Source organism: Apium graveolens, chromosome 9, assembly GCF_009905375.1.
Source record: "Apium graveolens cultivar Ventura chromosome 9, ASM990537v1, whole genome shotgun sequence".
Taxonomy (NCBI): domain Eukaryota; kingdom Viridiplantae; phylum Streptophyta; class Magnoliopsida; order Apiales; family Apiaceae; genus Apium; species Apium graveolens.
Window position 1 is genome coordinate 129,596,523 of NC_133655.1, and position 24,011 is coordinate 129,620,533.

General features: G+C 39.3%; 2 protein-coding genes and 1 long non-coding RNA gene across 3 annotated transcripts; all 3 read left to right on the top strand.

The window, feature by feature from the left end:
• The first annotated feature begins 5,408 nt into the window (after nucleotides 1-5,408).
• Nucleotides 5,409-6,986, top strand: LOC141685566 (uncharacterized). The gene is made up of 2 exons (XM_074490660.1): nucleotides 5,409-5,860; nucleotides 6,134-6,986. The coding sequence occupies exons 1-2, from the start codon at nucleotides 5,409-5,411 to the stop codon at nucleotides 6,984-6,986; spliced, it is 1,305 nt and encodes a 434-aa protein (XP_074346761.1).
• Nucleotides 6,987-7,049: 63 nt separating this feature from the next.
• Nucleotides 7,050-7,857, top strand: LOC141685567 (uncharacterized). The gene is made up of 2 exons (XM_074490661.1): nucleotides 7,050-7,369; nucleotides 7,509-7,857. The coding sequence occupies exons 1-2, from the start codon at nucleotides 7,050-7,052 to the stop codon at nucleotides 7,855-7,857; spliced, it is 669 nt and encodes a 222-aa protein (XP_074346762.1).
• Nucleotides 7,858-14,211: 6,354 nt separating this feature from the next.
• Nucleotides 14,212-22,019, top strand: LOC141684151 (uncharacterized). Its single transcript, XR_012560564.1, has 3 exons — nucleotides 14,212-14,323; nucleotides 16,404-16,528; nucleotides 21,897-22,019. It is a non-coding gene; the product is annotated as an uncharacterized LOC141684151 (long non-coding RNA).
• Nucleotides 22,020-24,011: the final 1,992 nt, after the last annotated feature.

The window sequence follows — 24,011 nt, forward strand, 5'->3', positions numbered from 1 at the left end:
TATTCATTTTAAGTTATAAATCAAATTTGTTAAGATTTTCCGGACGTGAACCAAATCAGCTGCATGGTTACTGTATCAAGTTACAGGTGCATGGTTAATGGGCTACAAATTTATATACTACAAAATTAGGTTTCATTATATAGTAATAATATAATAAAAAAAAGACCTGGATCTAACAATTCTAGAAAAAGTAAACCTTTATTTATTTATTAAATAATAATCAAAGAGTGGTTGAAATGCTCCTGGGAAAGAGATAGATAATGCTTAATAGTTGTACTCGTATTTATAAACTGAATCCTGTGTCTTAGGATATTTATGTACGCGTGTCACGAACACTGTTTGTGTAACATTATTGATCAGGTATTCAACAAACTGAATTATGTGTCTTAGGATGTGTCTTAGGATATTTATGTATGCGTGTCACGAACACTGTTCGTGTAACATTATTGATCAGGTATTCAGGTTAAGATCACGGGACGGGACCCAACAGCATGAAAATTAGATCCGAATGAACAGATGGTGGCTCAAGAAAAAATTGCTTTTTACGACACGTGTATAGTTTTCACACGAAGTAACAAACTTGCAATGTAAGTAAGCATTGTTTTCATTACCCGAGAGCAAGGGTATGCAGGACAGGTTCGGCTCAGATTTTAAATAAAACGGAACTGAAATCTTTGCTTTTTAGTGTATATACGTATAATTGTGATCGGGTTGTTACAAAGCCGTTTAATAGAGAAAATGAAAATATAATTTTTAATTCTAGAATATATAAAAAAACTAATTTAAAGTAATTTCTAGAATACAATGTAACATTAGATGTTTATTTGTTCATCTGAATAAGCATTCAAAGGTTTTTTTTGACATAAGGAATTAGACTTATCACATATAATCTGATTCCATACAGAAGAAATTGGACAATAAAATAAAATTATAAAGTTTCAGTCTGGCAGTGGCAGCTCCAAAAGGAACAAAATTGGGAGAAATTGTATATGCAGCTGCATGAATATTACTCGGAGGCTTAGTCAAGACTTAAGGACATTTATCTTATGATTTTCCTGAGTAACATTGACCATATTAACAACGTGATTTTACAAAGTTTACAATTTGAATACTGAACAACTAATTACTGAATATGAACAACTAATTCCTGAATAATCGGTCCTATTTTTATACTCCCACTATCATAATTTATGTCTTCTTTTTAAAGTTGTTTAAGATTCTCACCGCTAAGACACTTAAATATGATATAAAGTATTTGAAAAATGGAGTTGACCAGATTAACAACATGATTTTACAGAGTTTACAATTTGAATACTGAACAAGTAATCACTGAATAATCGGTCCTAATTTTTATATTACCATGATCATAATTTACGTCTTCTTTTTAAAACTGCTTAAGATTCTCACTGATAGGTCATAAATAATCAAACCCAAAGTGAATCAAAATCCCAGATAGAGAACACCACAGGCCCAAACCGGGATGGTCCCCAAGGCCACGTGGCACAGGACAAAAATGTCAACTGTCTCATGTTAGCCAAAATGGAACAATTGCATCCCAAGACAACACTGGTGGAAGAAGGACATCCGGCCCCACAGTCCATCCAAACCGTCCAATCACTCATCAACCAAGAATGATCAAGAGTTAGGATGAAGAGGTACAAACTCCTAAAACCCTAAATCTTGAGGCATGTAAAAGGCCCCAAGAAAAGGGTTTTAGGGGTTGAAAAATATTTGACTGCTACACACATATACACACACCACTATACATATTTTAAATAGCTCCTTCTTCCCTCTTCTTTTTCTTCTTCTTCTTCAAGAAAACCCCATTCTTATTCTCACACCGGAGTCCCCTACCTAGCAGGTTAACCACACACCATCTGCCATGCAGACAGGGCTCTGGCTTACATGAGAGAGGAGAAGACCCGGGAAGAAACAGAGTTATCATTGGCACTAGAAGGAGGGCACGAACCTCCGGTGGTGTGGTGCCGTCTCCAGTTACGTTACACAGCTCTAAGAGTCAAGAAAACCCCCTCACAAGTAAGAACAGAGGGCACGAACCTCCGGTGGTGTGGTGCTGTCTCCAGTTACGTTACAAAGCTCTAAGAGTCAAGAAAACCCCCTCCCAAGTAAGAATAGTACCCTCACTCTCTTCACAACTAATTTTTCGTATCTTTCCTTCCAAAACAGTCACACACCTTGTTACACTTCTGCTATTGTTTCCCATACTCTGTTCTGAAAAAATGGCCACAAGAAAGAGCAAAACTTCGGTCTCGGGAACTATTCAGCCCACCGTTGTCCCACCCAGGGATGGCGAGATGAAGGAGATAGAAGAGGAGCCCCCTATAACTCGTGCTTCATCTCAACTCCAGCCCGGAGACCAGAGACTAACTCTAGAGAAAGCAGCCCACAAATACGCAGAAACTTCTACAAACCCTTGGCGGAACATGACCCCGGAGCAAATCCAAGCGGCTTTCGACCTATGGAAGGAAAAGAACCACAAGACTCCTGAAACCCGCCCCGGGGACCAGGAGGAACATTCTGAAGAATCTCGATGCTCAGTCTTGGACCGAATTAGAAAAACCAAGAGGCCATCAAAAGACGCCCAGGATGAAATCAAGAGAGCTACACTCCGAGACCGCATCCGGAAGGAAGAGGAAGCCAAGGCCAAGGCCAATATTGAAAAAAGGATCTAAAAGGAAGAGGCGAAACAAAAGAAGAAGACACGCAGAGTTCATGTCACCTCATATTTCGAGCAGGAGAAGGAATCTAAACAGGAGCAGATGGCCCGGGCTCTCCGGGATCTCAAAAGAAAAGTTGAGTGAGACGTGGAAGTCGGAGCGGCGGCCACGCCCTTTACAAGAAAACTGGAGTCCACCCCAGGGAATCCAGCCTCAAACACTTCAACTTTGATTCTTTTGACGGGCTTGCCGACCCCGAAGAGCATCTAAACTACTTTGAACATATCTCAAATATATACGATTACAACGACCTCACCAAGTACCGTTTCTTTGCTTCAACACTAAAGGGAGGGGCGCAGAAATGGTTTAGCAGAATCTCCTCCCGGAGCATCGACTCTTAGAAAGATTTTCGGGAAATGTTTTTAAAGAGATTTCGGGCAAACCGCATGAACGAGCTCTAGATGTGCCACTTGGAAACCATTCAACAAAGAAGTAGAGAAACTCTGCCAGAATTCATCAAGAGGTTTCAAGAAGCAGTCAACCAGCTCTCTAACCTTGACGAAAAGGAAGCCGTCAATATTTTCCGGTAAAACCTCCACCCGGTTTCATGCGAGGGCTATGTCAAAGACCTGATCCATAGAGAGCTCAAAAGCCTTGCTTCTGCTTATGCGATGGCTTCAAAGTTTATCAAGGAAAATGACTTCCTCACCTCTATGAAGATCAACAGGCGAATCTGGGACGATGATGAGTCCCCGGAATGTCGCTCCTCCTACAGAAAAGAAAAGAGGTACATGGCAGATAGGCAGACCAATTATGTACAGCAGTCTCAGGGAACCCCACCCCGGGACAACTACTCCAGACAGAGGATTGAAAGGAAACCCAAGCCCAAGAGAGAGCCCAAGCCAGAGCCCGAATGAACACCACTAAACCGACCCCGGGCTGACATCTTAAGAGAGGTCAAAGGGAAGCCTTTCTATTACCCTCCAAAGTCATTATTAGCACCTCCTGAGAACAGGGCGCGAGACAAACATTGCGGATATCATGAGGATCATGGCCATACCACGGAAAACTGCTTCTCTTTCAAAATGTTTATTGAAGACCAGATCAAGAAAGGCAATATGAACCAGTATCTGCAAAGGAGACTTAATGACAAAGATAAGTCCTCTAGTAGCGGCAAGCACGTGGTCAACGTGATCTTCGGGGGAACCTCCTCCCCGCCCCGGAGCCCAGACATGGATAGTGATGTCATGATGATCCAGCCTGTTGAAGATGAACCCATATACTTCTCTAACGCTGAATATGAAGGCCTAGATCCCGAGCATAACCAAACCCTAGTCGTGACTCTCGACATCACCGACAATGAGGTACAAATAATTTTGGTCGATAATGGTTCCTCGGCTAACATTATTTTTTAGCACACACTTAACAGGATGAAGTTGGGACACCTTCGTATGAACCCATGCCTCGAAGACCCCCTCTACGGATTTGGAAATTATATGATCCCGATCCGCGGGGTAATATATCTCCCCATGGTCTTCGGCACCGCACCCTAGCAAGTCTCTCATGTCATGAAATTCTACGTGATAAGTGCTACATCCTCCTATAACATTATTTTGGGGAGGCCCACCATCACGAAGCTCCGGGCCATCCCTTCAACAATCCATTTGAAGCTAAAGTTTCCCACCCCGGGAGGCATCAGATAACTTAAAGGGAACCAGGGCGTGTCCGGGAGATGCTATGGGCAGGCCTTAGTAATGGCAGAAACCGAACACGAAAACAGGAAGAAGGCAATGGCCTTACCCAAAGGCCAAAGCCGGAAGAAATATCGTAAACATCACAGCAAAAGGCCAAGGTTAGACGTCAACATGGTAGAGGATTAGGGGTACGGCGTGACCAAAGCTGATGGCCGGATACAGAAATTTGTGGAAGTAAAGGAAAAGACCAAGGTAGAACCTGCTGCACAGACTATGGAGATAGAGTTGGAGCCCGGGAACTCCACCCAGAAGCTGAATATTTGAAAAGGCTTAGGGACATCCTTCTAAAAAGAACTTATCCTGCTGTAAAAAGAATATGCGGACGTGTTCGCATGGACACCGGAAGACATGCTTGGGATAGACCAGTCTGTGGCGATGCATATCTGGATGTAGACCCGCGGAAAAGGCCGATCAAATAGAAGAGGAGAAACTTCGCCCCGAAGCGGCAACTGGCTATAAACGAAGAAGTAGAGAAGTTGCTTAAGGCCAACATCATCTACGAAATCAAGTACCCCGACTGGCTAGCCAATGTAGTGTTAGTCAAGAAGCCGAATGAGAAGTGGAGAATGTGTGTCAATTACACAAGCCTCAACGCTCCATGCCCAAAAGATTCATATCCCCTCCCCAATATCGATCAGCTAATCGACGCGACTTCGGGTCACACGATGCTCAGCTTTATGGACGCCTTCTCAGGGTATAACCAAGTCCGCATGAACCCCGAAGACATCGCCAAAACATCCTTCATTACTCATCGGGCAGTCTACGCTTTTATCATGATGCCCTTCGGGCTCATCAATGCCGGGGCTACCTCCTAGAAAATGATGAATACCATCTTCAAAAGTCAACTAGCGAGGAATATGGAATCCTACGTAGACGACATGACCTCCAAGTCACTCACGATCCCGGATCATATCAAAGACCTCAAGGAGTGTTTTAACAACTTGAGGAGGTACAACATAAAGTTGAACCCGGAGAAATGCGCGCGTTCGGGGTACCTTCAGGCAAATTCCTGGGCTTCCTAGTCAGTGAAAGAGGGATTGAAGCAAACTCGGAAAAAATCAATGCCATAATGGAAATGAAGATACCCCGCACTCAGAAGGACATCCAGAAGTTGGCAGGATGCCTAGCGGCCCTACGCAGGTTCATCCCAAAGCTTGAGGAAAGATGTATCCCATTCTTCGAACTACTGAAAGGCGCCCGGAACAATAAATTGTTAGATTGGACTTCGGAATGCCACACAACTTTTGAAGAAGTTAAACAACATTTAATGAACCCCCCGGTGCTATCAAAAGCCAAGCCCGGAGAGCCTTTGTCTCTTTACATCACCGCTGGCCCCAAAGCCGTCTCTTCTGCTCTAATCCGGGAGGAAGGAGGAATCCAGAGCCCCATCTACTATATTAGCCAAGTCCCCAAAGATGCTGAGACTAGGTATCCAAACTTGGAAAAAATTTCCTTGGCCCTCGTACACTCTAGTAGGAAGTTAAGGCAATATTTCCAAGGCCGAGAAATTAGAGTGATCACAGATCAGCAACTCAGGAAAATCATCCACAAGTTGGACGCGTCCGAGAGGCTAGTCAACTGGGCCATTGAGTTAAGCCAGTTTAACATCAAGTTTGTGCCACGGATGGCGATAAAGGCCCAGGCCCTGACAGAATCCGTTATGGAATGCACCTTCCCCCAGTAGCAACCACCTGCCCCCAGCGGGATTGACCGTGAAGACACCAACCCGGGCACAGAATCTTGGAAGCTCTTTGTGGATGGATCATCAACGGCCGAAAAGTCCGGGGCAGGCCTCATTCTGATTAGCCTAGAAGGCTTCACCATTAAACAAGCAATAATATTTGCCTTCAAAGCAACGAACCATCAAGCTGAATATGAGGCACTCCTCTCCGGGCTCAGATTAGCAAAATCTCTCAGGATGGTGAAGATGATCATCTATAGTGATTCTCAGATTGTAGTCAAGCAAACCAGTGGAGACTATATTGCGAAAGATCCCAAATTGGCACAATATCAAGCAATGGTACGAGATATCCTGGAAACCATCCCCGATATCACCATCCTCCAGATAAACAGAGAAGAAAACTCCAAGGAGGATGAGCTATCCAAGCTCGTGCGGAACACCTCGGATCTCAGCAGTTCGGTATATTTTGAAGAGCTCGGGGCACCTAGCACAAAGCGGACCGAGGTCTTGTGCATCAGCAGCCCAGACAACTGGACGACTCCTTACATAGACTATATGAGGGACAGAACGCTCCCGAAAGACCAGAACAAAGCCAAATATCTGAAGCACAAGGCTGCCCGTTTCTTCCTAAAAAACGGCCAGTTATACAGAAGAACCTTCTCAGCGCCCACCTTGAAGTGTGTAGACCCAGAGGAAGCAAACTACTGTCTCCGGGAAGTTCATGAAGGCATCTGTGGAGATCACTTGGCAGCCAAAGCTCTGGCCTACAAAGTCATCAGGCAAGGATACTACTGGCCCACAGTCCACTCCGACTCCATCGCATATGTCAAGAAATGCCCTCAGTGCCAGAAATTCAGCAATGTCCCTAAGTAAAGCCTGAGCCTGCCAGCTTCGGTGTTATCTCCAATCCCATTTGTCGTTTGGGGCATAGATATCATGGGCCCCTTTCCCCGAGCAAAAAGCAACCTCCACTACGTTCTGGTAGCCATTGACTATATGACGAAATGGGCAGAAGCTAAAGCCATGAGGACAATCAATCAACAAGATTGTATCAAATTTATGGATTCAATCATTATGCGATTCAGGATCCTGGTGGTTATAGTCTCCGATAATGGTCCACAGTTCGTTGGGTCTGACTTTGAAGCGTATTTGAAAGAACTCGGAATCGAGCACAAAAGGGCATTCGTAGCACACCCTCAAGGAAATGGACAAGTCGAAGTGACTAACAGAACCATACTCTGGGGCCTGGAGAAAAGGTTGGGAGAATCTAAGAAAACTTGGCCAGATGAGCTCCCGAAAGTCATGTGGTCCTATAGGACCACCCCAAGGTCAGGAACCGGAGAGACCCCCTTCAAACTTGCCTATGACACCGAAGCCCGTGTACCAATCCTACAGGGTTACCAACTTTGACGAAGTCTCAAACATTGAAGGCCTCAAGACCAACCTGGAGCTCCTGGATGAAGTAAGAGATCGGGCTGTAAAAAAGATGGAAAGCTATAAAGAAAAGACAAATCTCTACTTCGCAAAGAAGGCAAAAATCAGAGAGTATGAAATGGGAGATTTGATACTTCGGCACACCGAGGCTTTGGACCCAACCAATCAAGGGAAGCTGCAACCCAACTGGAAAGGGCCCTATATAGTTAAGGAAGTGCTCCGCCCAGGAACCTACAAGCTAAGCTATCTCAGCGGGACCGAAGTCCCAAATACTTGGTACGGAGCCCGCCTAAGGAAGTTCTTCCAGTAAGGGCAAGGTGCGCATTCTGGGGTCACCTCTACTTTATGCTATGATAACTTGATGTAAACACTCTTCTCATTCACCTCAGAATGTAATTTTTGCTTTACTTTGATTTGAATGAAAAACTTCACTTTGAGCACCCCATAGCTTAAGGTAATTTTATTATGTTGCTTGTTTACTGTCGCTATATAGCTTAGAAAAATTTCAGTAAGATAGAAATCAACCCCGTCCCGGGGACGATTGCAGAAACCATGTTTACTTAGAAATTTTTACTCAGTTAAAAGTTTTAACCCCATCCCGGGGACCAATACACAAACCATGTGTACTTAGAAAATTCTTTATTTTGTTAAAAGTTCTAAACCCTTCCCGGGGACAACACACAACCAAGTGTACTTAGAAAATGTTTAGCGAAAAATAGCAGAAACCAAATACAGAAAGGGAAATATATTTACATGCTTACCCGGGGCAAAACAAGCCCTGGACCAAATTCAAACCAAAGTCATACAAAATTTAAGAAACAAGTTTAAAAGCCACAAGGGCTAAGTCTTGAACGTAAACAGACTAAGAAAACAATTATAAGGCATGAAGCCTGGATCTTCATTCTTCATTTCTAGGGAGGAGGAGGAGTCTTCTCACGGACCTCTTTGGGAGGTGGAGGTGGCTGCTCCTCGGAGATGCCCTCTCCAGCAGCTTTGGCTTCCTCACGACAAAGCTCTTCTGCAAGGTACAGCTCTATGAACCCGTCCATATCACCGCCCGGATTCTTAGCCAGATAAGCAGAAGCGATGTCCCAGCAGATATTAACCTTCTCAAAGATCTTGTTGTTAAGCTCCTCATAGTAGGCGGGAGTACCCCGAAAGGCCTCAAGGACCTCCTTTGCCCGGGGCCTGGCAGCAAGCTTTTTCTTCAAGTTCTCCACCTCCGCCCGGAGGGATCCAACTACCAGCTCAGCAACCTCCCGGGCTTTCACCGCCTCAGCAACGACCTGCATATGCTCTCGGGATTCCCTCTCCTTCACCTCCCTGTACTTGGTGAATCTTTCCTTCTCGCCAGCCAAATCCTTCACCGCAGCCTTATTCTTAGCCTCCCTTACATGGTAATTGTGAAGGATTGTAGAGCAGCCGCTGATCTGGGCGTTAGCCTGAAAAGAAATAAAAAAGACTAAGTGCTGGTACAAAAGGAAAAGAGTAAAGATGATAAAGGAGTACTCATACCTCCGATACATCCCGAACGAGATGGTCCAGGAAAGTATCCTAATCTTCCTTGGCATAGCACTCGAAATCAGCAGGGGAGGCATAATTGTCAAACATCTCGTTCCGGCGATCGTCAAGAGTCATCCGGGCCAAGAAGTTCTTCTGGGCATCCTCCTCTACCAACTTCTGGCTTTCCTCCTTAGTAGGAGTCGAGGTAGCCACCCTCCTCCGCTGGGGGGTCCTGGAGCCACCAGACGCATCTTTCGCTGCCTTCCTCTTGCGAATGTTTAGAGCGCCCACTTCCTCTTCCTCCAACTCCAGCACCTCCACCTCCTCGGGCCCCGGAATAACAAGCGTAGTAACCTCTGGAACACTCCGCCTTACGTTGTTCCCCGAGGAACCAATATCCCGGGCTGCGAGCCACTACCAACACCAACCTTCTTCCCCGAATCCAGCTGCACAGCACCACCGATCTTCTTGAACCTACCATCCAAATCCTTGAATTGTTGTAAGATGGCATGATGGAAAGGGTTGAGCAACGGGAGACCTGCACAAGGAAACAACAATTTAGGGAGGAGACATCGGAGCACAGTTATATGTCAAGAAAAAATACAAGGGAATAACTACAGAGTAAAACACTTACAGCCCACATTATACAATGTTTGGTTATCTAGAAAAGTATCATGTGTCCACTGTGCACCCAGAGCCACCACAAAGTCGTACATCTTCGCTAAGGCAGCTCCACCGAGCCGCTCGGTTGGGAACCTGTTATTTTTTAAAGCATTTTTATACACAGGCATAAACTCTAGGTCCCCACCCCGGACGAAGATGAACTCCTGGTGCCAGCCCCAGAGTGAATTTAACATGAACACGGGAGAGCTTTTGGCATCAGTAGGGAACCCGCAGCCATCTATATTAAAGGTGAACTCAAATAGAGGAGGAAGGGTACATTTTTTAATCTTAAAAAGATAATGGAAAAGCTTGAAGGTGGGCAAGTAATTTTTCATGTGGCAGCAAGCCATGAACCAAGAAATCCACTTAATAGAGTTCGGGGCCAGTTGGGTGAAGGGAATTCCGTAGACATCGCGACATAGAGACTTGGTGAATTGGTGAAGATTGGGCCTCATCCTACGAAGATGTTCTAAGGGAATCGCTACCCAACCACCCACGGGCCGGTGATATACCCTCTCATGGGGTTCAGGCCACCTCCACTCCCTTTCATCCCCGAAATGAAATACCGCCTTAACCAGGTCATTTATCTGCTCAGAGGTGTACGTGCGTAGGTCAGGATGACGGGGAGAAGGAACATATCAGGTCCCCGGAGCATTATAAAACAGCTCATCCATACGCGCCCCATCATAAGGCTCTTTCCCCCCGGGCCTATAAGCAGTAGATTGGTCCCTAAAATAATAATCATGCGGAGGACTATTCTCCCGAGTCTGAATGAAGTAGTGGTCTATGTCTACCCAAGACTCATCTCTCCTACCCAAGGTCTGCCCAGGATACAGAAGGAAGGTGGGAAATTCCTCAACTACGGGTTGTAGTCGGGGAGGCATATTATCAGGCTCCGGGAAAGAGTCACTAGAAGAATGGTCAGGAAGTCCGAAGTGGGGACGGTCGGGCCTACGTTTAAGGTTAGCTAGTTTTAACACTCTTGCTCTCCTAACCATATGACCCCGGAGTCTATGCCATTTCGGGAAGAAAAGAAAAGAAACAGGGAAAAAAACAGAAAGCTACTCAGAAACAATTAACCATAGAATCGAAACACCAGTATATATCATACAGACTATACATACACATATATACTTACAACAAATCACAAAAAACATCGATGAGTATTAAAACACAAACCTAGTGTTTGCCGAAATCAAACCCCTTTTTTTTACATATACATGAGCCAAAAACAAACCCAGTTCTCTATAAACATCAATCGTTTTTTATGCAAACAAAGCTTAAAACTCTAAACAATGAACAACATCAAGACCACATTCAATTTGCCAAAACTCGACACAACAAAAGTAAACCGATCCCGATATTGGATACGCATGCATTCGAAAAACTCAGACTACAAATATATGTTAACTCAAAGCACAATCATGAGAAAGAAAAAATGAAAGGCAGAGTTCAAGTACTTACAAGAAGGCAGGAGAAATTGAACGACTTTAAAGAGCAAGAATCTCGAAGTTCGCCTTCAAGAAAGAAAATAGAGAGTGTTTGGTGTTTGTAATTGCGTAAAGAAAAAAGAAATGGCAAAGGAGTGGTATTTACAGGCACAAATGAGGTAATAGCCCACTCAACCTTTCCAAAATTAGGGCCGCTGAAATCAGACACGTGGCAGGATCCTGTGCATCCAAATAATAACCGTCGTAGTTAATAATTACACAGCTGTAATTATTTAACATGCGCGACTTTTGAGGAGAAAAGGGGGGGACTTCAACGTTTCATATATATACATACGTATACATATATTCCAACAGGAAACTCAACCGCCGCCTCACACTCCAGGAAAAATGCCAAAATACTCTGAACCTGTCACATCTATGCCCAGCAGGCCAATAATGAGGCCTACCCAAACACAACCCCGGGACTTGTAACCAACAACACCCCGAGATTAGGGGCCCATAAATTAAAGGGAAAATGTAAAACTTTTCCAAGTGACAAAAACCAAAGGGCCTACCCAAACACAACCCCGGGGACTTGTATCCAACAACACCCTAGGGTTAGGGGCCCATAAATCAAAGGAAAAATGCAAAATTTTTCCAAGTGACAAAAACCAAAAGGCTTACCCAAACACAACCCCGGGGACTTGTATCCAACAACACCCCGGGGTTAGGAGCCCATAAATCAAAGGAAAAATGCAAAAATTTTCCAAGTGACAAAAACCATAGGGCCTACCCAAACACAACCCCGGGGACTTGTATCCAACAACACCCCGAAGTTAGGGGCCCATAAATCGAAGGAAAAATGCAAATCCAAACACAACACCGGGACTTATAACCAACAATACCCCGGGGTTAGGGGCCCATAAATCAAAGGAAAAATGCAAAAAAAATTCTGAGTCATGCAGGTCATAACACACACTCCGGAAAAGAAGACTACTCCCCCATCCGGGAAAACCCGCATAAGGGAGTGGGAGGCAAATGATAGGCCATAAATAATCAAACCCAAATAAAGTAAAGCAAAAGCTTAGACAGAGAACACCTCAGGCCCACACCGGGGTGGTCCCCGGGGACACGTGGCACAGGACAAAAATGTCAACTGTCTCATGTTACCCCAAATGGAAATTTTGCATCCCAGCCGTCCATATGTAAGGATCCCAAGACAACACTGGTGGAAGAAGGACATCCGGCCCCACAGTCCATCCAAACCGTCCAATCACTCACCAACCAAGAATGATCAAGGGCTAGGATGAAGAGGTACAAACCCCTAAACCCCTAAATCTTGAGGCCTATAAAAGGCCCCAAGAAAAGGGTTTTCGGGGTTGAAAAATATTTGACTGCTACACACATATACACACACCACTATACATATTTTGAGTAACCCCTTCTTCCCTCTTCTTCTTCTTCAAGAAAACCCTATTCTTATTCTCATACCGGAGTTACCACGGAGACACAACCCCCATCCGGTTCTGTTTTGTAAAGTCCCCTACCTAGCAGGTTAAACACACACCATCTGCCACGCGGACAAGGCTCTGGCTTACGTGAGAGAGAAGAAGACCTGGGAAGAAACTACAAGAAAAAGCCTTATCTGCAACCAGATTTATCAGCGACCGCACAGTCGGTAGCTAATCCTGGCTTCCGGCGACCGCTATTTGCAACCGCCGTAATGGCGTCGCTAACCATGGGATCAGCGACCGACACCCGTAGCTAGTCAGTTGCTATACCGCCATCTTACCCAAAAAAATTATGGGAAAATTTGGCGCTTCACTATTAGCGACCGAAATTTTATTATCCACTGCATTTGGTAGCTGAAAGTGCCACATCAGTGTAAATATCAGCGACCGCATATTGTGGCTGAACTAGCGACCACAGGCCAGTAGTGACCGACGGGTATTAGCGACCGCATCTAGTCGCAAAAACAAATTATTTGAATTAATTTTGTTTACAAATCTTGGCGCAATTTTCGTAACGACTGAATAGTATTTGCGACCACGTCCTGTTGCTAAAACTATAATATGGTATTAAAATTTTTAATTAGTTATTTATTTATTTAAAATTTATTTTAAAATAAATTTTAAATTTTAATATAATTAATTATATGCCTTCAAATTTATATTAAAAATAACTAGAAAATATAATATACAAAAAATATGCTTTAAATTTTATTTTTTTAATTTTTAAATTGCCTTGTAGTTTGACCAATAATTTTATGATGATATACATTATATAGTCGATAAACATGACTTTTATTTACTAGTTGAGTTTGTTTATATATATAATCATTTTGAAGAAATGGGAATCTACGACCCGGCAACTAGAACAGGGTATTAAAAATATTATTTTTTTAATTATAATAATAAATATTTTTTATACAAAAATAGTATTTATATTATAATATAATTAAATTATGCCTTATTTTTTTAAATTAATTATAAGAATTTAAAATATGAAAAGTATGCCTTGATTTTTTTTAATTAACAAAAGCCTTAAAATCCATTATATGATGATATACATTGTATAATCAATAAACATGACTTCTTTTATTTACTAGTTAAGTTGTTAGGGATAAAATGCATATAGACTTAAACTCTCCGTATTTGATTTGTATATATATATATATATTAAAAGTATTTTATTTAAAATATTTATTTAAAATTTTAAAATATTGCGAAATTCTGAATTATGAGTTGATTTTGGCGGTCAGGGGTCCGGATTAACATATTTATACTACTCGCATTTTGTCTATCAACCAAGTGCACCTCAATAAATAAAAATATATCTAAACTTGATTTTAAAGTTATATTTAATATTGTTTCTTTAAAAATATATATTCATTATTAAGAATATATAAAAGGATTTATGAGTAGTAAAATTATAGAATATTAATATATAAATTTATAAAATAATTAGCTATTTTAATATATATATAACAAAATTATATACTATTTTATTATTAAGACCTATCGAAATACTATTTTATGAGTAGAAATATTATTTTACTTGGGCCCAATTATAATTACCCGGTTACAATTACTCTTGCACGTCAAAACCCTCCATGAACCGTCTTCTTCCCCAAACTACTGTGATCCAGTCATCTTATGGCTAGTATTCATCCAATTACAAGTAATTTCACACATATATTTGCGTACATATCTGTTTGTCTATGTGTCTATATATATATATATATATAAGAATTAATGCATATCGTATACGAGTGTTAACATATATGCTTAATTGTGTTAATGGGTATGATGTGTTAGTTGTTTAATAAAGCTTTTGTCTATTGATTTGTATTGATTTTTTATTGGAAAGGGACACTCTTATGAATTATAGGAGAGTTTTTGTCAAGTTGAAAGAAGAACCTGGAATATTGAATTACGATGTTATCTATTGAGTTTCTAGTTATGCTCAATTGTTACTATTTACATTTACATTACATGAATTTGTTGTTAAAAGTAAGTTTATTAATCTTTTGCTCTCTTAATAGAAGGGATGTTGTTTTGATTATTACAATTTTATTGCCATGTTAGTTACCTACATTGATTATTTTTATCGTAATTTACAGTGATTTAAGTTTATTAATATTTTTTTTAGTTTTTTCTTGGAGCAAAAAAGAATAAGTTTATCCAGGTCTTGGTTTTATTAGGAGAATCGTAGTAGAGAATTTTAAGAATTTACTGTTAGATATTAGGATATAAGTATATAATGAGCAAGTATGTTAGCTTTCTATCGATTAGGTCTATATTGGCATACCTGTGAACAAATTTTTGTCCACAAAGACTTGTGCCCAGGACCTGTAATTGTAAGTTTTCAAGGTTAGTATCTGAAATTAAGGTTGTAATTGTCAGTTTTCAAAGTCGTTTCTACTTTATCTTATACGACTTGTAATTGTCACGACGTATGCACTTGTATTTTACTGATATTAAGGTTTAATTAATAGTTTCTGAAGCAATGGCCCCGACAAATTGCCTTGGGTACAGGACCGATCAATGTCCCAAAAGCCCCTACAAACCCAGACCATTGCACTCTCATTAGTATTAGTCCATCATGTACATATCTACTCATTTATCTACTCTTGTGACTTATATTGGCTATACAAACTTCCTGTAGTTTTAATATTTCTCCGGCATTAATTTCTAAGAAAATTTCAGTTAATAGATATCATAGCAGTCCATAAATGCATTTAATTATCATTATTACTACCTATTTTGTATTTCATACTATAATACAAAGGTTTTGACAACAGTGAGGCGATTAAGTTTTCAAAAAATGAGATAATCTGGGTAGAAATTTAAGGAATAAAAACAGTAGAGAGAAGTAAACCTTTTCTGGTGTCCAAGAGCTATTACAAAAGAAGAAGATAAAACTCATGAATAAGGAAAAAAATCTTTTTTTTGACTTAGAGTTCAACAGCCATCATGAACTTAGGTAGGTCCTTGATGATCAGCAGCCATCATATATTTGGTAGTTGAGGTAGTCTTTTGATACATGATTTTTGATAAGATTATCTGGAGTTCAAATTTCTACAAATGTGCAATTTCAGTCATTACTCATTAGTAGAACTGATTTAAAAAAATAGTATATTGCAATGTTAAAGTTTGAGGAACATCTGATCATCAAGATAAGTGATTAACTTAGAGCATCTCTAACAATCTCTTAGTTCACTCTTAAAAATATTATAAATTTAAACCATCAATTTATTAGTTCACTCATAAAATTATCACCTTTTGACGATGTTAATGTATCCGGACACACACGTATATTAATCAGATTTCAACAAGTGTATAGTTGATAGTTAGCCAACCAATTAAAATGTAGGTAGTCATAGCCTAAAAATAATTGTATGTTTAATTTTTAAGGTTCTGATCAAAGTGTCAAGTTGAGTAAACACCTTTCATACATGACTTATACTCGGTTATATCTATGACTTAGAAATTATTAATTTTTCAAGTATCACTACATTTAAAGTTCAGATATAGACTGAATGCTCAGAGTTTGTGTTAGTTTTTTTTAGGTATATTAGATATACACACCATCAACTTAATTGACTCATGTTTATTGTTCAGTTTATATTCATTCTTGTTTTGTCATATCTTATTGGATTGTAGGATCTGATCATGTGATTTTGACTCTGAGAAAGACATGTGTGTTGCATTTATTTGTGGTACATAATTATTGTTTTATTTAATCTTGTATATTACAGTAATTTTGCATACCACAAAATCGTGAAGTGCATCTCTTAATTGTGCCTTCAAAATGACCACTCCTGCGATTGCGTGGGCCAACACTCCTGTCTCCCACAAGGATACAGCTAGGGATGAATTTCAGGTATATTTTTTAGATGATTTAAGTTATATATTATTTTTATAATTAATGGAGTATTGTGGAATATTTTTGCCTTTTTTTTCATTTATCGTTGATACAGATATCTGCTTCTGCAATGCAAGTGTACTTGTGGTGAGTTCTGGGAATTAGTTTTTTCTAATGAAATACCTGTTAGCAAACAAAAATACGACCAAGATATTATTTGTAGAAAACTTTAAAATGTCAATTGATTAGTCATAATAATCCAAGCCAATTCAGAGGATATTAGTTTAAATTATGTAATTTTAATCATGAGTATATGGACATAACAAAAGTAATAAAGAAACGAGATAAATAGATTAAACTTCCCCTGCTGAACTTAAAAATTAAATTTAAATTAAATTCATATGCGGTCTCTCAATTTGTCAACGAGTTCACAGTTCAGGCAAAGGATCTGACACGGAGCAAGTGACTGCATTTCGTGTCATGAGTCAAAGTAACAAAGGCTACAAAGACAAGCCTAAAAGGCCACTCTTTTAATTATATATTATTTTAGATCCAACCGCATGTCTTTATGAAATTCTCTTAGAAGATTTGGAAAAATAATGCAACACTGTAAGGAATTTTGTACTTGCTAGATATTTATACTAAAACTACTTGGTACCTAGCTGAGTGTTGTATTTTCATTCTGGAAGTCATATTTCACTGTTAATCAGGCTAGTTAATTTATTTATTATGCTACTACAATTTAATTTGATGCATGTATACTATACCTAAGCTTGAGAACAGGATAAAAAAATGGTGAATAACATTCAGGCAGACCTTATGGCTCGTGTTGGATACAATACAGTTATTAACCAATCTCTCAAGCTTATAATTCCTACTAATTACTAAAACTGATTACTGGTGGCATCTTATCTGTCCTAACTCAGGAATACTTTAGAGAAAAGAAAAGAAAGATACCAAATCACACCCTACAAAAGCTTAGTATATAGAGCATGTTAAGCATAGCAGTATTGACAGAATCAAAGTTACTTACCTTACCAGAAAACACTTTGGTAACTACATCACACAGATAACTCCACTCTTTCCTAAGACCTAGCCTTCTAATCTCACTTAACTTAGTGGTAGGAAGTGCATAGCCAATAGTATTAAGCAAGTAACTAAATTAGCATATGTGTGTGGCTTAGTAGTAGTGTTATGAGGAATTCGAAAGCATGCTTGGATAGTGTCACTTTTAATTGTTAGTCGCTAAACACGCGCTAATAATACACGCAAGTATACGCGTTCGCAAGTAATATAGAATCTTTTCTAGTTCATTCCCACAGAGACTGGCTTGGTTAACTAAATAATTTATGCACTTAAGCAACAATGTATGGTTATTATTCAATACTAAGACGATAACAAATTGAGGTTGTTCATAACTAAGAATTAAACTAACAATTATAACTAAGGGAATAAGATTGACTGAATTAATAGATATGACAAACATGGGACTCTAACTTCATTAAATACTTCATTCAATATCCTTATTGTTCTTAATCTTAGCATGCAATGGTGATAACACTAATCAGATAACACGAAACTGATAAGCGCCAACTTTCGTTGCACGAATACCATACTACCAGACATCCACAAAAGAGATAGAAGCTTAATAGACACCAATTATATTGAGACACTATATGTCTATAGTATTTGACAACATAACGGTTTAAACACAAGTTATCTATATTAATTATATACGGCAAGTAAGATGGTTAAAATTACCCACAAATCATGCATAACAAATACATGAACCTATCCTAGCATGGCAAGTTCTAAATCCTTAAATTCACTTTTGCTTCATTAAGAATTAACACACTATCATATAAGTTCATGACGCTCATAAGATGAATACGCACAACCAATACTAGGTTATCATACAATCACCACATACTAAGGCATCAAAACAAATTAACTAAAGAAATCCATAAATAAATCTGTTAGAACCCCACGATAACGATTAGCCCATTATCGGACTCATCATCAAGGTGGGTTCCGATGAAAGCATGGTATAATAAACGTAGTCTTTATACTAAATTAACAAAACCAAGTACGAAACAAGAGTAAGGTTCAAAAATAAGAAAACTAGCATCCAAGTTACAACTTAGAACAAAGATTCACAAGTAAAAACAAGATCTTCTTCGTCGCCGTTGAATCGTGCTAACACGGTCTTCTTACAGCTCTCCTTCATATGTCTCTGGCTTGATATATTATTAAAAATGACCTAAAGTTATTTATATACCAGCCTTGATCAGCAGAGAAGTCTAGAAATCAGTCGTCTATTCAAAACAGAATTCTTGAAACCCGACCTGGCGCGGCCGCGTGCTTGATCAGCGCGGGCACGCTGGGCTTTTGCCAAAACTTTGACTTCTTCTTTTTCTTGCAGATTTGAGCCGTTCTTCGCGAGCTTTATCCTTTAGACACCAACCTAACACCCTATTAGCATCAAATCAATGTTAATTCACCTAATTCTCATATTAATGCCTGAAATGCAAAAATACTAGAAAACACATTATAACACCAATAACTTGAGTACAATTACACCAATTCAAAGCTTTAAGAAGCGTAATAAAGTGTCATAAATGCCACTCAACATACCCCCAAACTTGAATCGATGTTTGTCCTCAAGCATAAGTAGACTAAAAAAAACAAGAAATAGAAATGCATGAATACAACTAAATGAATGCAACGATCCTCATAGAATAAATAAACCAATTAACAAGCAACACCTCAGCAAATGCAGTTATTCATATAAAGATCAATCAAATCTCACAAATCAACCTACAAACCAGAGACGTGCGTGTGTACAACTGCTTTTAGACATACTATCGCAACTAGATCAACAATCATGACTCATTACTTATCAAAGCAATCGCAAATTTATAAATAGAATAAAAGCTAGACTCAAAATAACTTATAACACTTCAATTCTTATATCGGATTTTAACATGGATTCATGCTTTTATTCACAACAAAATAACATAATTATGCTTATTTGATCGTGCAATGAGTGAGATCCACAAAAGGCTTATACAATAATACCCATGTAGCGAGCGTTAGGTTAGCGGATCCCAGACTATAAAAGCCTTAGGTCACTAGGCACAAAGTCCCCTAAGAACTTAATAACTCGAGTACTGAAGAGCCCACTCGTGATCAATTATACATAACACTTATTCTTCTTTTTTCTTTCTTTTTTTCTCTTTTTCTCTTTTTTTTCTTTTTTTTTCAAATTTCTGAATAAGTGTGTTTCGCTCCATCTCGCTCAACCCTAGACTACTCATATAAATATGAGCCGGCTACTAGCCATTTGACACCTAGTCACACAACTAGTAATGAAATCTAATTTTCTCCAATTTTTAAAAATCCATGTCTTTTATTATTAAGAGAATATCCAAAATTCTAAATATAAATAAGCGATCAAACCTCGACAAACAAATAAACCAAGATCATGATCTAGCACTCTAGCAACCTCTAAGACTTAGTGAAATACAAGTGTCTCTATCATGCAAATCAGTTCGATAAGACTTACCATCACTAAATACGACATCACTACACTAACATCAATATCACCAATTCAATCAGAAAAATTATCTAAGGGATCATGTTATAGTGCACATGCATGAAACTAAATGAACAAAATATTATAAAAACTACCAAAACTAAAAAAAACTACATAGAAAAATATGCAAACTATATGTACTAAACTATCATGAATATGCAAACTAAATGTGATTCACACAAAACATATTCCTTCAACTACTTCCTCGAAACTTAAAATATTTATTATCCTCGGTGAAGGTAATAGTAAGGAATTCAGGAATACCTACTGCGAATCAGAATCCTCACCCTCAACGGGTGGAGTGTCAGGAGTATCGGGAGGTGGATACACAGAATCCTCACCAAATACTGGCCACTGGATGTCAACACCGGGGGCTCTGAAAGCTGTCCCAAGTGCCTGGGTGAGATCATGTGCAAACCGACTATGGATGTCGTGCATCGCATCCATCCTCCGCGCTAGACGCCTATAGTGCGTCGAACTCAAACCAGCTCCAACCTCTGCTCCTGCTGCCTCCTGCTGCTGTTGCGACGAACCAGCCTCCTCTCCTAACTAAGCTCTCCAAGCTGCTCTACGAGCCTGTGAAGAACCTCCCGCAGTAGCCTGATCCATAGGCACGCCACCTGGAAAATGATCATATGAATACCCAAGCCCCTTAGGATCGGGCTTCCCTCCATACCACTCCTGCATACTCAATAGTGTAGAACTGTCGATAGGAGCACTGGGAAGCTGCAGCTGCTCATGTGCGGGCCAATGAACAATAACTACCACGTGCAACTTCGTCACAACGGACGCATACGGAATAGCACATGTAGTACCTCCTCTCAAGAATCTCAACATCCCCTGATAAATCATCATCCCCAAAATCAATGTAATCGCCCTGAAGAATACCCCATAGCAGACGAGCACGCTCCACAGTAATCTCATGCACATGCGAAGATGGAATGATGTTAGCACAAATAAACGAGTTCCAATCCTGTGCAAACCTGTTCATGCACGACGCAGGGAACGTGGAGTAATCAGTAGTGCCCCTCTTGAACTTCCAGTGAGTCTTAGGCACACCACAGAGTCGCAATGATCAGATCCAATTTGAAGTCCTCGGGAGTCTTATCGTTCCGAGTGTCCTGACCGGGCTTCCTCACGGGCTACTCAATCACCCTCCTAATCACATCAGTAATATACTCTACAGTCATCCCCCTAACCACCGTAAAGCCATTCTTCTCTGCCTTAGCGTTAGCATAGAACTCCCGCACAACACTCATGGGCACAGCAGCGGGAGCCTCACAAAAAGGAACCCAACCCATCTCAAGAATAATCTCCAACAGCTTACCATCCTTCCGTGATGGCAGAAAACCTCGCTCCTTAGAAATAGGCGTCGAGAGAAGCCTCGTGTACTCCTCTTCAGCCTCAGGAGTTGAAAACCTTGGCCTCGCACCACCCGCAGATGAAGAATCGGTGGTGCTGCTGCCTACTTGCATTTTTTGTCTCTTCGGTGCCATTAAGATTGAATAAGAGAAAATAAAAACTAAGTATTTGAGAGATATTAATATAAATACAGAGAAGTCCAAAATTTCTTGAACCCTGCATCAAATAAAACTGAAGTCCTGTTGTATTTGGGGAGAAAACTTTATTTTATTTGATCTTCTCAATATTGTAATTTTATTGTTTTTTTAAATCTATATGCTTATGTCAACGAATATAGTCTGTTGTAAATATGTACTTGCAATCATCTGTCATTCATTATTGTTTATAGAAAATAATGTGTAATTATATTCGTTGGTAATTTTTTTTCAGAAACGTTTTAGGTAGGAGGATGAGCAGGTTTCGATTATATCTACTTTGTTTTGGTAGAAGTGTGCCAGACAACCTTGCCAAAGACAGTTAGAAAGCCCGACACATCGCGATGATTGTGATGACGTGTTTGGAATATTTTCTTAGTGTGTCTCATTCCCATTTATGTTTTCCTTTTATACTCGAACTTAGTTGCTTTAGATTTCAGTGTTCTACTTTTGTACTTGGCTGACACTTGAACTTATAATTGTCTTGTTTATTTTCTTATTATTGTAAAAATATTTGAATTACATTAACCCAATCTGGATATTTATTTTCTAGCAAATGTTTATAATTTTGGAAATATGTTTTCCAAAGTAGATTGGTTGTTTTATTGTATATGTGTTCGGAAAATAGGTAAAAATATTATGGAATATGCTGGAACAGGAAATTATTTAAATTTTTGAAAATCATTTTAGCAACCGAATTTAGTAGCCCAATTTTGACAAAATTCACATGATTTTTAGCGACCAAAAAGTGGTAGCCAAAGCTTGTCGCAGGCATTAGCGACCGAATTCAGTAGCTAAAAGACGGTCTCAAAAATGTTACATTTAGCGACTGAAAATTAGTAACAAATATTGGTCGTCTATATTAGCGACAGCTTTTGGTAGCAAATTGTGGTCGCAAATACCAGCGACGACATTTGGTCGCTAAAAGCCGTAACCAAAGTTTGCGTCAGATTTTCGTCGCAGAAGTAGTCTCCTCCACGTCAACTCATGTTAGATTGATGCTGACTCAGCTTAGTGACGGCGTCGGTCGCTAATGGTAGTCGCTAGAAGAACGGTCGCTAAAAGACGTCGCTGAAATGCACTCCAGCGACCAGTTTATATGCGACAGATTTCAGCGACGGCAGTTGGTCGCTAATAGCTTTCTGCTACAGAATGCGGTCGCTGATAGAGCTGTTTCTTGTAGTTAAGACACTTAAATATGATATAAACTATTTAAAAAAATGGAGTTGACCAGATTAACAACATGATTTTACAGAGTTTACAATTTGAATACTGAAAAAGTAATTACTGAATAATCGGTCCTATTTTTTATACTACCACAATCATAATTTACGTGTTCTTTTTAAAGATGCTTAAGATTCTCACCACTAAGACACTTAAATATGGTGCTCGTTTGGGAAATATTAAAATAAATAACTTATGACTTAAAATGAATAAATGTCTTATAAGTGATAAGTAGATAAATATTTATAAGTTGTATAAGTGTTTGGATAAAAGTCAGAATTTTTTTACTTAATTGAACAAAAATAAATAAATTATAAATAAAGTTATCTTAATTCGTGATTATTATATTAGAAAAATAGTTTAGAACACATTTTTTTTTAAAACTGAAGTTAATAAAAAAACAAAAATTCAAAATAAGTTGAGAAAAAGTACGTTGTTACTAACATTCAACTTATCAGCTTATAAGTTGTAAATCCAACTTATAAGTTGGGTCGACAAATACTCCGTGATAAGTTGTTACGGACTTATAAGTTATAAGTAACTTATAAGTTGGCACACACGGGACATTATATAAACTATTTAAAAAAATGGAGTTAATGGTAAAGTTATACCCCAAAACCATTGTGAACCGGTTGGTTCTCATTTAACGAAGTTCAGATTTACAAACAGTTCGTATCCTCAGTTTTTGATAACCTATAGTCTTAGAACACATATACATGTTTATCCGTTGCAGGCAGTTAAGCACAAGCTAAGCATTCTTTTCCATCCTTTTAATATTATGGGCCTCTTTAATCTTTACGTTCTCGCTTTAGAGAAAGCAACCCCGAACTCTATATAATTGTCTTCAATAATTTTTTTCCTATTCTTAAAACGATTGATTGTGTTCTTACATTAAATATACAACTACAGGAAAATTAGAAAAACAAGACTATTACATAATTGATACTCCCTCCGGCCCACTGAGATTTTATGTTACTATTCGGCACGTATTTCGAGATATTATAAATTATAATTTCATAATGTTTTTTCAAATTTTTTCTGAATAAAAGTTTAATTTAAAAAAATATTATGAAACTATACTTTAAACGAACATTGAAAAACGTGCCGAAAAGTAACGTGAACAATC